The sequence below is a fragment of the Asterias amurensis genome, chromosome 14, assembly GCF_032118995.1.
Source record: "Asterias amurensis chromosome 14, ASM3211899v1".
Lineage (NCBI taxonomy): Eukaryota > Metazoa > Echinodermata > Asteroidea > Forcipulatida > Asteriidae > Asterias > Asterias amurensis.
This window is the reverse complement of record NC_092661.1, coordinates 16421442-16439262: the sequence shown is the minus strand read 5'-3', so window position 1 is coordinate 16439262 and position 17821 is coordinate 16421442. Positions and strand designations below refer to the sequence as shown.

General features: G+C 38.5%; 1 protein-coding gene across 1 annotated transcript; it reads right to left on the bottom strand.

Moving 5' to 3' along the window:
* Positions 1-286: 286 nt before the first annotated feature.
* Positions 287-13930, bottom strand: LOC139947473 (organic cation transporter protein-like). The gene is made up of 10 exons (XM_071945396.1): positions 13336-13930; positions 11549-11652; positions 10755-10909; positions 9371-9539; positions 8797-8938; positions 6796-6887; positions 5986-6194; positions 4919-5027; positions 3665-3874; positions 287-3160 (listed from the first exon to the last, which is right to left on the bottom strand). Exons 1-10 carry the CDS (start codon positions 13732-13734, stop codon positions 3025-3027), a joined length of 1725 nt encoding a protein of 574 aa, XP_071801497.1. The 5' UTR covers positions 13735-13930; the 3' UTR covers positions 287-3024.
* Between the last annotated feature and the right edge of the window lie 3891 nt (positions 13931-17821).

The following is a 17821-nucleotide window of genomic DNA, read 5'->3' as shown; positions in this document are numbered from 1 at the left end:
AAGTGCAACAAGGCGTGGGCATTGAGGACCACTGAATGTTGTTGGGTTTATTATTCAAAACGTCTTGTTTGCGTTTCTCCTTTATTGTGGGAACACAGTCAATATTGACCCACTGATATTCAAACCTTCACCGACTATAAGTAAAGCACACTAAATGCTATGTAATAAATATTTATTGTATTAGTTCCAAACAAAAAGATAAAACAGTTGATGATCACTCCCTCATTCTTTTTTTTTTCTTCATTTTTTCGTTATGTTTTTCTTCAAAAAGACAAGATTTCTGTGTATTTTTTTTTAACTTAAGTTAAACTTTGCATGGTGGAGATACGACATAGAAAGGGTTGCGGTAACACGATGTAATGATAATCTCTAAATGAGTTGGGGTGGTTCCGAAAAGAATCGTTGGTTTAACTCGACGTTTCGATCAGTATGTTCTGATCGTCTTCCGGAGAGGACCTCATTTTTAACTCTTTAATATGTTAAGAACTTCAACTACATAAAGTAAGTGGTGAATTTAAAATGAACAATTGGTGCAAACTTTAATTAAAATGCTTGGCAACCACCTTTGAAAGAAGCAACAGGTACCAAATAAAAAGGCCCTCATCGTCTTCGTTCTGGAAAAAAAACCGGACGATATAAGTAAATTTTAGGCAATCGGTGTGTAGTTTGTGGTGACCACGCCTCGAGGTAAAAAAACACAACTGATAATGAAAATGAAAATCCTTCTGTATACATCGCTTATGCGTTTGTAAAAGATACTTTTTGTAACAAGACTTGGGCTTGCATTTTTTGTTTATACTAAACAAAAACCTCTATATAGGCTAAGTGTGCGCTGCTTCAATCACAGAAAGCCAGAGTGCCCGTGATATGCCAATGAAATAATTGTTGTTTTACCAAAAGTGCAATAATTTTCCTATAAGTTAGATCGTTATTAGGAAACAAACATCAGAGAGTTTGATTGATGTTTTAATTCACAATATATTTTATTCTCGATATTGGGTATAATAATATTAACCCTGACTGAAAAACTCTACAAAATATTATGTCTTTAAAATCATCAATTGTCGCGAGACTAAATCCTCTGAAAGTAACAAACAGAAAAGCTTTGATGATGACGTCATGGCAGCTCCTATTATGAGTTTCATTTTCGAAATTAAAATTTTTCGAGTTTTGGTTGATAAGCTGTTCTATACATAATTATTAGTTATCAACATGTTCTGCTGCTACACAAATTTAGGACCACAGGGAAATTGTGCAAAGTCTTACATTGGATAGCTCTTGTACAGGCTACGGCTTCAACTTTAGATTCGGCTCAGGCTTGGCCCGCGGTTGTTTTGACATTTGCCCGTGCTTTGCTTGGGCTTCAGACGAGAGAACGGAACCCGAAGCCGAATCCAAAGCCGAAGCCGTTGATTCGAAAAGGGCCGTAGAATGTGCAAGTCTTGATTCGAAAGGGGCCGTAGAATGTGCAAGTCTTGCGCGAACCAAAACGGGAAAACACGTCAAACAAAGAACATTATTTTAAGATGTTTGTTTTAAATTATATGTATGAAGAAAATGTGAACAATAAAAATACAATCTCTTTATAAATTGAGTTTTAGCTGTATAAATTGAGTTTGAGCTATTCTGAGATGTTTGTTTTAAATTATATATATGAAGAAAATGTGAACAATAAAAATACAATCTCTTTATAAATTGAGTTTTAGCTGTATAAATTGAGTTTGAGCTATACTGAGATGTTTGTTTTAAGTTATAAATATGAAGAAAATGTGAACAATAAAAATACAATCTCTTTATAAATTGAGTTTTAGCTGTATAAATTGAGTTTGAGCTATTCTGAGATGTTTGTTTTAAATTATATATATGAAGAAAATGTGAACAATAAAAATACAATCTCTTTATAAATCGAGTTTTAGCTTTTGTGTTATACATAAATAAACAAATAAATTGTTGATATTACTATTGAAAAAAAAGAAGATAACTCTGGTGCCTACTTGACCTTAACTTTTTAGAAATCCCTTTGTAAATTTACGCCAATATTAAATGTGCAACTGCTAAAAGCTTCTAGTCTTTTAGCCGCCACTATGCATGACAAACATTAGAAACGCACACGATGTGAACGTGTCACACACACTCTATCAGCCATCAATAGATCTTAACGTTTGACCTCAGGGGAGGCACTGTTGGAACTTCTGACGTCACATGCAAAAAGTAATTCAAGAAAGTATCCTCATAAATTATTATTTACAAATGCGTTAACAAGCAAGCGACATCATTTTCCTTTTGAAAGTCCTAAAGTAAATAAGAAATAGTAAAAGGCATTATTTATTAACTCTTTAGGTCTAGCCTAACTATTTTTAATCGATTTCTAACATAAACAATACTTGAAACATGAAACAGTCCAACCCACTTGTTTTTTTCTCGTTTTCGTAAAAGTATGCTGCTGCTTTGTTGTTTTTGTTGTTGCTATTGTTTTTGATGATGTTGTTGTTGTTGTTGTTGTTGTTTTGCCGTTGCTGTACCGTTGCCGTGCTATTGCCGTTGCCATTGCCGCTGCCGCTGTCACTGTCGCGTCGCTGTCGCGTCGCTGTCGCGTCACAGTAGCGTCGCCGTCGCCGTCGTTTCTGTTGCCGTTGCCGTTGTCGTTGTCGCTGTGAATGTCGTGCCGTTGTCGTCATCGTCGTCATCGTCGTTGTTGTCGCCGTCGTCGTCGTCGTCGTTGTTATCTTTGTCGTTGTCATTGTCGTCGTCGAAGTCGTTGTCGTAGGCTTGTGTCGTTGTCATTGTTGTTGTTGTTACTGTGGTTGTTGTTGTTGTTGTTGTTGTTGTTGTTGTTGTTGTTGTTGGTGTTGTTGTTGTTCTTGATATTTTTTTTTAGTGTTGTTTTAGTCATTGTTTTTATAATTCTTGTTGTTGCTGTTCTTCTTCTTCTTCATGTTCTTGTTGCTGTTGCTGCCGTCGTCGTTGTTGTTTTTAATCATGATTATTATTTCTAAGAACTTTGCCGTGTACCGTGGAAAGCTCTCAAACCTGTTCCGACATCTTCTCATCAGTGACCTCGAAGGCGGGGTTAGTCAGGGCCAGACCGTCCTTCGGGGAGGCATCAATCTCTTCCAAGTCAACGATAGACTCGTCGGTTCCACCACCCATGCATTTACATCTAAAAGATGACAAAACATGTTATTAGGTAACAGTCAAATAACACTGCCTAAAAATCCGTCTTAATATTACTTATTATATTAGGGAGGTAGTAGCTGCACGTTACGTTTTTAGCATACGTGAAGTTACCATTTTCACGTCAGGTTCGTACGTGCAGACGTCATACTTGGGCATCAACTAGAACAAAAATGCAATTTTTCTGGCGTTCAATTACACGTGTTTGCTCGCGTGAACCTATTGCATGGATTCACCGCCAACAGTTTTGTTCCCCAGCCGGCTTACCAGGTAAATTTCCATTATTTGCGTAGTTTTGAGCATGCGCACATTATTGATAACAATGGCTACACCTGGCAAGTCTGCTGCCACCTAGCGTTCCAAAGTCTTCCTTGACTCTCTTGTCTGCCACTTTCTATACAGTGGTGGGGCTATGTCCACAAAATACAGCAAAATAGATGGATCCATGATGATGAATTGATATATAAACCACTCAAAATTAAAAACTCACTTTCCGAAGTCTTCTCCTTCTTTAAGCGTCTGAGGCAGTTTTTGTCCCATTGTCTCAGGGAGGAAAAGTGCCAGCATCCCCGCTACGACCGCACTGGAGCCGAATAGGATCAGAGGCAGTGCTTCGAAGACGTCTCCAAGTAGCAGGATGATCGGAGACAGGATGCCACCAACACGAGCTGCTACGGAGCATAACCCTAGACCAACAGCCCTACAGACAGCAGGAGAATCATGGTGGTAATAGTCGCTTAGTTATGATCATAATAGATGGACACCATTAAGCGTCATCAACCGCCGTAATTTGATGAATGTGCACCCGTGTATAAAGAATACCATTGGTTAAGAGCCTTTTGCATTTTTTTTACATCAATATGACGCGAAAGATGAAGCTTATGTGTAATCCATCTACATGGGATTGAAGGCATTGCAGAGTGAGGTATCAATATATATTGTTTGTATAAGTATTGCTTGAAGCTTTCTTGTGGTGCGGAGAAATGGAAAGAAATTATAAATAAATAGTAAACATACGCACTTAAGCATTGTTTTTACATCAATATGACGCGAAAGATGAAGCTTACGTGTAATCCATCTACATGGGATCGAAGGCATTGCAGGGTGAGGTATCAATATATATTGTTTGTATAAGTATTGCTTGAAACTTTCGCATGGTGTGTGGAGAAATTATAGATAATAATAGTAAACTTGCGGGTACAACCATTATGTAAACCTCTTTAGTGTTAGTGTTGGCATAGAGAAGAGCCGGATTGGTATCGACCTTTACAAACAGTATACTCTGCTGGTCTACTTGGTTTGCGATAACATCGTTATTGTGTGTATCTACTTGCCAGCTAGATTTTGTTCTTTTGAGAAATTCTCTTAACGCATAACGATGTTGTAATAATTGTGAAATTCGAGCTCTCTTTCCATTTTTGAAATAATTTTCCAATCAGGAACATTTTGCATAACGGCGTTATTGAACTAAGTCTTATCTAAAGACAGGAATTGGCAGTCAGTACAAACCCCCTACTGTTGAGATGTAAACAATTTGGGTCAGGTCATAGCTCATGTGGTCTGGTGCACTAATCCGGTTCGGGCCACGACACTGGATGTCCCGCATAGACCGCCAAATCTACTTGAAAGTTTACAACTCTCTCCAATTATATTTAGTTACAAAAACCTATACAAAAAAAAAAACATGACACTCTAAATTATTTCGTGTCTTTTCAGGGCCACCATATAGTGGTTTTAATCTTACCTTACTGGGGTTGGGAAAAGTTCCGTTGTGTACAGATATATAATACTGAATGTAGCTGAGATGCAGAACTTGCCGATCATGGAGACAACGGTACGCCAGATTCCAATGGCTAAGGGGAGATTTGCATAAATCAATTACATGGATATAAGTATTGCATGATTAAAGACAATATCATCTACATTAGAGAACAAATAGATGATATTATGGTTATATAGGACTGTGTCTTATATTTTGTTGATCTAACCTTGACTCCTATTTACATTTATTCAAATGCGGTAATGCCCTTTAACTTCATTGCGTAAAGTTAAGTTAAGTTAGGCCTAAGTTAAGTTGTTCCGTTAGATTTGTAACATCGTAACAATAGGAAGCTCCACTGTTTTATTTTTTTCCGAACCGACTGTTCTTAAGAATTAATAAATCGTGGGTAAATTTTACTTCAAGTTTTTGAGTGAACAAATAAAAATGTTGTTATCAAGCATAGACTTTGCATTCTTTTTAATGATTTCCTGCTATTGACACTACCTTTTTGCATTTTGCTTTGTTTAAACTGTGGACAATACAATGAACATTGGACTTCCTTGAATGAACCAATTTGGGGTAGCATGCTTCCGAGCAACAGTAATTTAGGCCGTGTACGAATTGGCGACTTCGGCTACAGCTACGGCTATAGGGCGCGCGCGTCTGCCTATTCTTCAACACTGACAGACGCGCTGATCTAGCCGTAGCTGTAGCCAAAGTCGCCAATTCGGGCAGACACGGCCTCAGTTTACTTTGTTGCCCCCGACCCGCATGATTTGTCTTTGTTTTGATCCATTCTGGTTCTCCTAACCCATTTAGTTCCACCCCCATGCCCCCCCCCCTCGAGTCGCCCTATTTAAGTTTTTGTTTCATTTTCCCCCCTCGTTTTTGTTATTAGTCATTTACCGATTTAGTACTTGCTTTATTTCTAACTATTTTTTCCTTTTTTATTTTTTTATTATTTAATTTTACTATTGTTACTTTAAAAAAAGAGTTATTGGTCAAATAAATAATAAAACATAATCATAATTTTTGTTGGTAACACTTACGTATGAAAATAGTGGCCAGGCAGGCCACCCCTCCGATCAGCTCCAAAATCGCGGTGTTCCATTTACGACCGAACTTCTCAACTGCAAACGTAGCGTAGATCAGAGCCGGTATCTCGACCGCACCGGACACGAAGAACGCCCAGTAGTCATCCACGCCAAGATCCCCAGTACTCTGAGACAGTCCGTAGTATACCAGACTATTTACCAACCTGTTTATTAGACACAAATTCGATATCAGTGCCAGGAACAGTCGTGCAGTGTATTCAATTTTCAAGCAATATCAAAACAAAGACATAGATAAAAACAATTCAATCTTACTGAAACATTATCAAAATAAATCTGGGACAAAAAGGGCGTCATTCTAATGTCACATTTACTTAGAAATGTCGTTCTTTTCCCGCTTAATCTGTCCTTTTTTGTATACCTTTTTTTCTCATTTATTTGTACTTGTTAATTCTCGTTTTAAAGCTTAGGATTCTCAGAAAGGTGAGCCTACTCTTAGCCAAGAACCCAATGGAGAGAAGACAAGGAAGAAAGTTTCAGTTTTAGATGTGGGGGAAAAATCCCAGTGAATCATTCAAGGGAAAACATTAGCATTATTGGGGGGGGGGGGGGCTCAAAAGATTGTGCTAAGCAGAAGAAGTCTGTAGACAACTCGCCGAATTGGGGCACAACATCTCTGGGGGAAAATCCCGCTAAAGGCCCCGAACAAGACTACTGCGTGCATGATCCCTCTCCGTGTTGGGTGTATAAAATACGCCTTGGCAAAAGGCTAGCAAATCTTGAAACAAACATTAATAATTGAATTACCAGTTGTACTGCATGTTGATTGTCTTGACCGCCATGTTGGGTGTTTTGTATAAGTCAATGACCGACGGTGGTACTGACGACTCGTTTGATTCCTAACATTAGAAAAGTGCAAACAAAGTGTATTAAAGGGGAGGTACACTATTGGTAATATTGTCAAAGAGCAGTTTTTTCACTTGGTGTATCTCAACATTATGCATAAAATTGTGCAAATTTGATCTCAATTGGTCGTCGAAGTTGCAAGAAAATGATGAAAGAAAAAGCACCCTTGTTGGATGAATTTGTGTGCTTTCAGACAGGAATAAAAGACTTCTAGCTAGAAGTCTTTTATTATTTTCGTGAGAAATTACCTCTATTTCAAAAGCTATGCTACTTCAGAGGGAGCCGGTTTCCACAATGTTTTATACTATCAACAGCTCTCCATGGCTTGTTACCAAGTCAGTTTTTAAGTTAATATTTGTTTTGAGTAAATACCAAACATGTACCTTCCCTTTAAAGGGTTTAATTTTACCTTTAGCAGATCATATTTTGGCGTCGTGACATTAATCCGCTTCACTGTGAATGAAGATGGTGTTTCCTCTAGAATTTTCAGCGTTATTATATTTTTTTGAGAAAACAGTGACACTCACATAATATTAGCGATGTTCCCGAGAGAGTCGCGTAAATTATTGGTATATTAGAAGTTGAACATGCTAAAATAATTTTCGTCTCCTGAGATAAGAACTATTTTTGTGTCATTGTTTCACCCATTTCTCTAAAACTACAGTACCTCAGCAACATTTTAAGAGAGGCTTTCTAACATCATTATCTTCAAACTGTGTAAGTTAAATGTCAATCTGTGGACATTGTGTGTTGTGTCCTAAAAAAAATAAAAAGTACCCGCACCCTTTAAAGCCACTGTGGACACCTTTGATTACTATCAAAGGCCAGTCATCCCACTTGGTGTATCCAAACATAATATGCATAAAATAACCAATCTGAGACAATTTGAGCTCAATAGGTGATCGAGTTTGCTAGAGAATAATGAAAGAAAGAAAAAACTTTTTTGCCCAAATTTGTGTGCTTTCAGATCAGGCCTGCAAAGCCTTTAAATATTTGAGTAATATACCTCTTTCTCACAAACTTACTTCAGAGGGGGCCGTTTCTCACAATTTTTTATCAACAGCTCTTCATTGCTCGTTAAATGAGTTGTTAAGCTATTATTAAAATTCACCAATAGTTGAGTGTCGAGTGCCTATAATCTACAAATGTATTCATTTTATTCAAACACAGTATGTATCAAATTTACTCCGAATGAATAGGGTTTCTTTTGGTTGGCTGCATCAAGCAGCTCAATTTCAGATAATATATCAAGGGTTTGTCAAAGTTCAAGTGCTTTTATTGTGTGCTAGTGAATCTCATGGATTCTTTACAGGATTTTATGTTTTATGTTTTATAGGGCCCACCTTTATGTTGATGTTCTTCTGAACAAGAGGAAAATAGTGTGTTAAATTAGTCTGTGTGCTAAATGAAGGGGTTGATACATTCATTTGTTTTTCTCTTCTGTTAAAGACACTGGACACCTTTGGTAATTGTCAAAGACCAGTCTTATTACTTGGTGTATCTCAACAAAAGCATAAATTTAAAAAAATAACTGTGACAAATTTGAGCTCAATTGGTCGGCGAAGTTGCGAGATAATAATGGAACAAAAACACACTTGTCACACGAAGTTGTGCGCTTTCAGATGGTTGATTTGGGGACCTCAGCATCTAATTATGAGGCCTCAAAATCAAATTAAAAGATTTGAGTGGAAAATTACTTCTTTCTCGAAAACTAAGTTACTACAGAGGGAGCCGTTTCTCACAATGCTTTATACTATCAACAGCTCTCCATTGCTTGTTACCAAGTAGGCCTAAGTTGTTATGCTAACAATTATTTTGAGTAATTATCAATAGTGTCCACTGCCTTTAAAGAGATTATGTCATTTTTTCAACAACAACCAAACAGCCCCCGGTGTTTCTTACCGCTTGTTCTTGGATGTCCTCCTTGGTGAATAAGACATCTGGAAGAGTCTTCTTATTGAACTTTGCAATTCTTCGGATGGTCGCCTCCGCTTCTTCAATCTTCCCTTTTGAAACCAACCAGCTGATGGACTCCTGGAAAAATCTACAAAAGAATACGTTCTATTGGCTTCCATCTTTCAATAATTATTGACTCTTGAAGTCGTAGAAAACATGCAACTAAAGGCTATATAGCTACAAAGTGGGAATGGGTAAACCATATTTTGTTTTTCTTCTTCTTGTTTTTTTTTGGGGGGGAGGGGACTGGGGAGGTGGGCGAAACTATTAATTATTGGAGGGTGCGAATTATATGAGTTTCCTTTAGGATGGGTTGGGTGGGTGGGAGGCGATGCGGGGGGTTTAAAACTGTTCTAAAATGAAGGGCAAAATCAAGCCATTGGGTAAATTTTTGCGCTTATTTTTGTTTGTGCACATTTATTGAGAAAAACAAACAACTTTCTAAAAACATGGCTCACAAATATGAAATGTTATAATGTACGATGTATGAAATAGAAAGAAAATTACATGTAAAACTTACGGAGCTGGAAAAAACAGTATCAATACTGGTAGAGAGACTACCAAAGACAACGTACGCCATTCTCTGATGTACATGGCGGTAGTAGCCAGGACGAAGTACCCTATCGCAAAGAATATTCCAGCCAACATGGACACCGCAGTGCGGTAGGACTTCCCAACGATTTCTAGAACTGTTGGCGAAAGGTTTATTTATGGTATTTAATTTAATATAATTGTGGCTTCTTATGTGGCGCCCATATCCGCCACCCAGTGATGCCCAACGGGCGCTTAAGGCCCGGTCACACAGGCCCCGATAACGAGAACGAAAACGATAACGATAAAAATGCACGCCCTCGATTGGTTGAATGAGCGTGGGCGTATTCTGCGTGGAGCAATTCAACCAATCGCGAGCGTGGATTTTTATCGTTATCGTTCTCGTTATCGGGGCCTGTGTGACCGGGCCTTTAAGCATTCAGTATTTTCTTGCAAGTAATTGTGAAGCTATACACCAATCCAGGCGCGCAAGAATTGGATGAGTAGCGCGCCTCTCACTGCAGTGCCTAATAAGAGTGCGTTTAGGCGACCCCACCCAAAAATTGTTTCTGACGTCATAACCAAAACGGTAACCGAGCTCACAACTCGGTTATCGTCCAGTCTGAACAGCAGAACCAACGACTACCAACCGAAACTGTGTTTTTGTTTGGGGTCGCCAAAATGCACTCCTGATTATGCACAGCGGTTGCAGTTTCGTCAATAGGGTGCTACCAATATTTGGTTTTGTCGGGCTGGTCTATCTGGTCTATACGTTTTTGAAAGTTTGAGACCAATTCTTTTACATAGCACCATGTAATGGTTTAAACAAGGTGTTGTTGCGCAGTATGCTGCCGAAGTGCGTCTAATACACAACACACGGGACCAACGGCTGTGCGTCCCATCCGAAGGACGCAGGAATGGTGGTTAAGTGGCTAACTTGTAAGGGAGGGGGTCTGCCGTGGTGTTCCTGGTTCGATTGGCTGTGTATAGCGTCCACAGCACCTAATTGTAAACATTACATGCTACCATAGGGTACGACACTTCAAAACGTAGCTCCACAATACCTTGCAGGGGAATACTGAGCGCTTTGAGACGCCAATCGGATGTGATATAAGGCCAACCAAAATATAAAAATGTAAATTATTTTTGATTAAGAAAAAAGTGTGCTGAAACAGGTCTAGCTACATTGGAACAGATTATGCGGTTTGTAGGCAACGTTTGGTGACACTTGGTGCCAGCGGACTAACCAGGTAAATCCATTGTTTTCGGTAATGTGCGCATGCTCAGAACCACGTTAATACTTATTTTACTTGGTAAGTCTGCTGCCACCTAGCGTTCCCGTTGAAACTACCAAATTGTATACCCACACTTACCTAGTACAAACAGGGAGATGTATGTACCTATGTTCCCAAATGCAGCAATGAAACGGAATGCAGCGTACATGTATATATTGACTGAGAACGTAGTGACGATGAAGCCAACAGCCCAGAACATTAACCCGATGATGGCAGATTTCTTTCGCCCCATACTTGAATAGAGAGAAGCAAAATAGATTGACTACATTTACCAAAAATTGAATTGAGAGTTGATCATATAATTATATGGTAGTTTTTTGGGGAAAGGGTAATTTCTCTATCAAAAAATTTGAATCTGAGAAAGCCTTTTATTGTGCATCTAAGAGGACACTATTATCTTTCATTATTATCTTGCAGTCGGTGACCAACAGCTGAGCCAAAACTTTCACAGGTTTGTTATTTTATGCAATGTTAGGATACACCAAGTGAGAAGACTGGTCTTTAAAAAGTAATGCCAAAGGTGTCCAATGCCTTTAAGAAGACTGTGTCCATCTTCATAGATTTAAGCAGAAAATACTGTTTAACAATTTTTCTGCTAAGCAACAATGTCAAGGATACCAGTCACAAATTGTGCATGTGACGTGATCGTTTGGCCGGTAACCTTATCCTGGTAAGCACAATTTGGTAAGCAGTTTTATGAAACTGGGCCCTGGGGTCGATTTCACAAAGAGTTAGGACTAGTCCTAACTTAGGACATAGTCTTAGGAGATATGAAAAACTTAAGGCTAGTCCTAAGTTATGACTAGTAACGCGTCCTAACTAGAGATAAGACTAGTCTTAACTCTTTGTGAAATCCACCCCTGATCACTTACCAATCAGAGAGGGTGCCGAAGGTGAATGAACCAACAAGAAATCCCACAAAGTAAATAGACTGAGCCAAGCTCGCCCAACCACCGTCATCGCACACAAGATCAAACTAAATCGGTAAACAAAAATAATAAATTAAACAATGACAATCAGAGTGTGCATACAAGAAGTGCCAAACAACACATTTGGTTGCAATCCTACATCAGTTTAGTAGTATAAATAAAACTTGCATGAGAACATTTAATTTCAAAAGGGGTCGCGTTTTTTATATATCGCCGAAATTCTGGAGCGAATCATGTCCGCGAAGAATCATGTCAATGAAGAATGTTCTCTGCATGAATACATATTAGGTAGGTTTAGCTGCACGTTCCGCGAGCAAACACGTGAACGTGAATGTCAAAAACATTGTGTTGTTTCTGGGAGACGTCGCCACTTTGGGCTGATTGCATGCTCACGTATGACGTCTACGCGCACGTACGTACCTGACGTGAAACATTGTAACTTTACGTATGCTAAAAACGTGAGATTTTAACGACACAATTTTCTGACATTCACGATCACGTTCACGCGCAGCTTAACCTCCCTATTATGAGAAATGTTACCGCGGTAACGCTTCTCTATTGTGGGCATAAACACCGAAATCTTTTTACGTTACCACATTATAATCCTGTAAGTGAAATGTTTCTCACAATGCCTTAACTCTATCGAAACTGCTGTATAAACTTCAACCATGGGTTTTCATTGCTAAAGATACTCATGGCGGAAGACTAAACTCGAAATGTTTTGCCCTGATATGGTATTATAATTGTTTTTGAGATAATGAGTTTAATGTTTATACTATTAATGTGGGACCAAAACTCGATGTTCTAAAAACAATGAGGGCTATCAGGTATTTTACATAAACATTTTCTGTTGACTCCAATGACAAATTGCGACTAATAATTGTCGCATTGTTATTTATTTCCTGTGTAGTGCTGCGTCACGATAAACTGCGAATCGGGTCTTTGATAACCAGTTCAACAGTCTGAAAGTTCTATTGGGTCAGGATAGGCCGGAATTTTGGTTCCAGGGTGACCCATTTCTAAGTCAGGCTGAACCCAAAAATGGTTTAGAAACTGGATCTTAATTCTGCGTAAGTTTGACACAGTCTTGTGCCAAACTGACCCCAAGAGGGATCAGGACCTACGGGATATGGAATTGGGTCCGGAAGTTTCAAGAGCGATTGTTTTGGTTTTGTTTTGCGTTTTATGATTCAACACTATAAAATTGTTGCATAAATTATCTTAAAGGGCCATGTCACACGGGGCAATTTCCAGGCAACTATTTCCAAGAAGAAACTGCATTCAAATATTTTTCTTGGGGATCGTAAGACATTGTTTGAAACTTAAACAAAGTGCCACCAAAGTCGTCTTGTAGCATGCACTGCAGTTGGTTGCCTCCAAGTTACATGTAAAAAGTAGCCTCGTATGACAAGGGTATATACTTTTAAGGTATAACTTATAGCTCGTATTGCAATTGTTCATTTATTTATTTATTTATTTATTTTTATTTTTTTTTCCAGGCAAACAGTCCATACAAAGAATAGGCAATAAAAAGTAAGACTACACAAAAAACAAGCCTGCGGATAACCAAAAAGCGAAAAAACTCATCATCTAAAGGCGATCCAGACAATAAAAATAACAAAGGCACAAAAGGGCACAAGGACAAAAACGTCATAAAAATTGCACATCAAAAACTATATCAAAATTGCATCTATAAATGAACATTTTTTGGGTACTAAAACTATACTTACTTCGGTTATAGTTGTGGTTTTATACTGTGACGTATCATACTCCCATCCATTCTGGCATTCAATCCTACTACCGTTAAGATTATCATACGGATTGAATTGGTAGCCATCTGGAATAACCCACTGCTCACAACTGGAGTACTGATACTTGCTATTCTCTCTTTCGGGAGGAGGCAGACAAACCGCCTTCTTGGCATCGGTGCAGTTGTCTTGAAACTCCACCCAACTGGTACAGTTCTCATCGGGAAGGACCTGACACCAGTGATCTGATTCGGCAGCGAAGAACACGTTAGATAACGTAGTCATACAACCGATGATGCTCAGAATATTGATGTAAGTCACAACGAAAAACTGGTACCGGCCAAAGTTACCGAGCAATGGGATGATTTCGTCAACTTTCATGGTGACGATTCCAAGTGGCTACGATTGTGATTATACACCAACAGTGCGGCAAACCACACGACTTTATTTCAAGACCAAAAAGGCCCGTGTACGTATACAATTCCCGCGAGACTGTCAGGCGAAGTAATGCGTTCTGCGAGCTTGCAACTTAAAACTGATTTATTTCTCCCTTTTGGGAGGGCCCACCAACACATCGGGTCGGACTTGGTATTTGTTTAAAGCTGTAGTACTTAAACTGATAATACAACTGATATGAACCCCGTGTCAACAAAAGAAGTTTGAATGTTCCAAGGTCATTATTTGTGTATCGATGATTAGTATTCATTGACTCTAACGCCACAGAGAAACAAAGAATCTCTTGCCCTCATTCTCAAATAGCAGACAAAAAGTTGACCTCTTTGTCGACAAAGTCATTGTAAATATTATGTAAATGTTAGTGTGGGTTTATTTTTAATTTGGGCCTGCGTACAATTGTAATTACTCAAAAGTAATTATTAGCATAAAACCTACTTGGTAAGGAGTAATGGGGAGCTGTTGATAGTATAATACATTGTGAGAAACGGCTCCCTCTGAAGTGACGTAGTTTTCGAGAAAGAAGTGAATTTCCACGAATTTGATTTCGAGACCTCCGGATTAGGTTTTGAGGTCTCAAAATCGAGCATCTGAAACACAAAACTTTGTGTGACAAGAGTGTTTTTTCTTTCACAGTTATCTCGCAACTTAAACGACCAATATTGGAGCTCAACATTTCACAGATTCGTTATTGTATGCATACATGTTGAGATACACCAAGTGAGAAGACTGGTCTTTGACAATTAATAGTGTGCAGTGTCTTTAAGCACAAAAAGTAGCAAAAGCACAATAAAATTATGCTGAACAATATATGGTTATCAGCCAAGATGACATGTCACATGTACAATCTATGACTGGTATCCTGCCAAGTTGAACTTATAGCAGAAATGTGTTAAGCAATGTTTGTTTCAGAATACTGTTTTAATATTATGAAATTGGGACCTAGAGTCCGCAATACAACTCATAATGAGTTCAGTTCTGACTTGTTCAAAATCGTTCATTCGCTCGAAAAACGCCTAGTCGATCAAAGTTGACCCGTATACCGGCTCTTATGGTCTGTCTTATTTCTGAGTCAATTTGACCAGGGATTGTGCCTAAAAACTGACCCATAAACGAACGGAGTCAAAGCCTCATTGTTTTAACCAGTTCCCAGGGCCCCAATTTCGTTGCTTAAGCAGCAAATGGTGCTTAAATGCACTGGACACTATAGTTATTACTCAAAATAGTTGTTAGCCACGGTACATTGTTTTTGTTTACCGGTGTACATCATCTTGATTGTTTCAAACGTTGGTCGATTTTCAGCATTTTGTATAATTTATACGAAACAGCCGCGGGTTCGAGAAGAACAGTGAAGAGTTGTTGCTTATTCGAACAACTGTTCGTCTACTTATTGAACTATGAATACTCCGTCGTAATCATGTTTAAATACCAACAGAACTTCGAAAAGAGGAATGATAATATTATAACCAATGTATACCAAAACTTGCATGCTGTGACGGGGTCCTCGGCGCTTTGTACACCCGAAGGGGGGGGGAATGGCACCGAGTCGTATATGCTGGTATAATTTTTGCGTAGCAGGAATTGTTTAAAGGCATTGGACACATTTGGTACTTAGTGTCAAACACCAATATTCTCACTTGGTGCATCCCAAAATATCCAGGGAGCTCACCATGTTTTTATACTACCAACGGCTCTCCACTGCTCTTAAAGGAACACGTTGCCTTGGATCGGACGAGTTGGTATATTAAAAGCGTTTGAAACGGTTTGTTATGAAATGCATATGGTTAGAAAGATGTTGTAAAAGTAAAATATAATGATCCACACAAGTATCGCTCGAAATTGCACGGTTTTCCTTTTACGTCGCGAACTATCACGGTCGGCCATTTATGGGAGTCAAAATTCTGACTCTCCTAAATGGCCGACAGTGTTAGTCGACAGGGTAAAAATAAAACCACGCAATTTCGAGGCATGTTTGTGTGGATCATTGTATTCTACTTTTACAATATCTTTCTAACCATATGCATTTTACAACAAACGGTTACAGAGTGCTCTTCAAAGACCAACTCGACCGATCCAAGGCAACGTGTTCCTTTAACCAAGTAAGTTTGTATGCTAATGATTACCAAGGTCCAGCCGTCGATTTCACCAAACTCTCTCCAACTTAGGATAAATCTTAGGACTTAGAACGAGTTAAGTTTCGTATTACCATTAAAGAGGTGGGGACGCATTGAACCAATTCTAAGATAGGACGAGTTACTCGTCCTATAACTTGAGATAATAAATGATTAATCCTAGAAATCTGCTGATGATGTGCCTTTAATAATAAACCAAAGTTAAAACTTATTACACCTCAGCTGTGTCAAAGCGTCATACTTAACCATTGTATCACCATGTTGACAACAGGTGTTTGACATATAAAGTGGAATAATGTTTGACATTTTGATCTTTTGTTTCACGAAGGCCAAGTGGATCACAGCGTCGAACGACTATAACGAATATTTCTATTGCCAGAATTGGGAGCCCATTAATAAGAGGTTACACAGTGTACAAAAATATGCCCAATTGTAGACTTGTGGACAAGTCGTTAATGGTCTGCTGCGGTGAGATAGTCAAGTTGTGGCGGTGCTCTCGCGAGATCACTGCTCTCGCGCGAACTGGTGTTGCCGACTTCTACTGGTACTCGTGAGAGCAGTAGTCTCGCGGGGCCAGCAGTCTCGCGAGAATAGGGGAGATTCGGAACGCTATCACCGCGACAGACATTTATCGACTTGTCCACACAAGTCTAGCCCAGTTGTGACCTGGGGCCAATTTCATAGAGCTGCTTAAACAAAAATTTGCTTAAGCACGAAAATAGCTCGCTTATTTTACACATGTTACTGGCCAAAATGTCATGCCATATACATTGCTTATGACTAGTATTAAGCTGTTGTTTACTTAGCATAACAATTGAGTGGAGTCTTGGCCGGTAATCTGATTTTACTAAGCAATGAATTTTTTGCTTTAAGCAGCTCTATGAAATTGGGCCCATGTGATTGTTGACGTTCAAGTTTTTCCAGTTGACATAGGTCTTGCAAAAAAAATGGTGCCATTTGCCAATTGATGCTGAGCCATTTTGGAAAGTTACTTGTCCGGCTTATGCGGAGTTTTTATTTGTTTGGAGTGAGAATAACTCACGGGCCATCTCAAGAGTCTGAATAATATTGTCCCTTTACTGTGGAAAGCTGTGGGACTTCTAAGGTTTTTACGTTTCGATTCAATTCAATTCAATTCAATTCAAGGTATTTTATTCAAATATTTGTAGCCAAAGCCTAAATTACAATTGAATTTACAAGGTAAAAAACATCAAGATTACATATATTATAGGGAAATAAACAAAACATTAAACCCACATAAAAATTAAATAAGAATAAAGGAGATTGGCAATAGCAAAAATGGCATGTAATAAAAAAGCCTATCAAAAAACAAAAACAAATTGTTCAGATAAGAAACACAAAGTTACAGACTTATAAACATAAATATGCAAAACTAATTGGGTGAATTAAATTCATTAGTTCTTTAAGACATAGGACACTATTGGTAATTGTCAAAGAGGAGTCATCTCACTTTAATAATGTATCTCAACATATAATAATATGCATAAAATAACAAACCTGTGAAAATTTGGGCTCAATTGATCATCTAACGTGCAAGATAATAATGAAAGAAGAAAAAAAACATGTAACACGAAGTTGTGTGCTTTCGGATGCTTGATTTCGAGACCTCAAAATAATACGAAAATTACTTCTTTCTCGTAAACTAGGTAACTTCAGAGGGATGCCGTTTCTCACAATGTTTTATATTATCAACCGCTCCCCATTACTCGTAATCAAGAAAGGTTTCATGACGATAATTTTTTGAGTAATTACCAATAGTGTCCACTGCCTTTAATGTTTAGCATTTTACACTGTATGCCGTGAGTTTGTTTAGTCATCATTGTCAATACTGTTATCGTTTAATATAGTATTGATTTAATCTC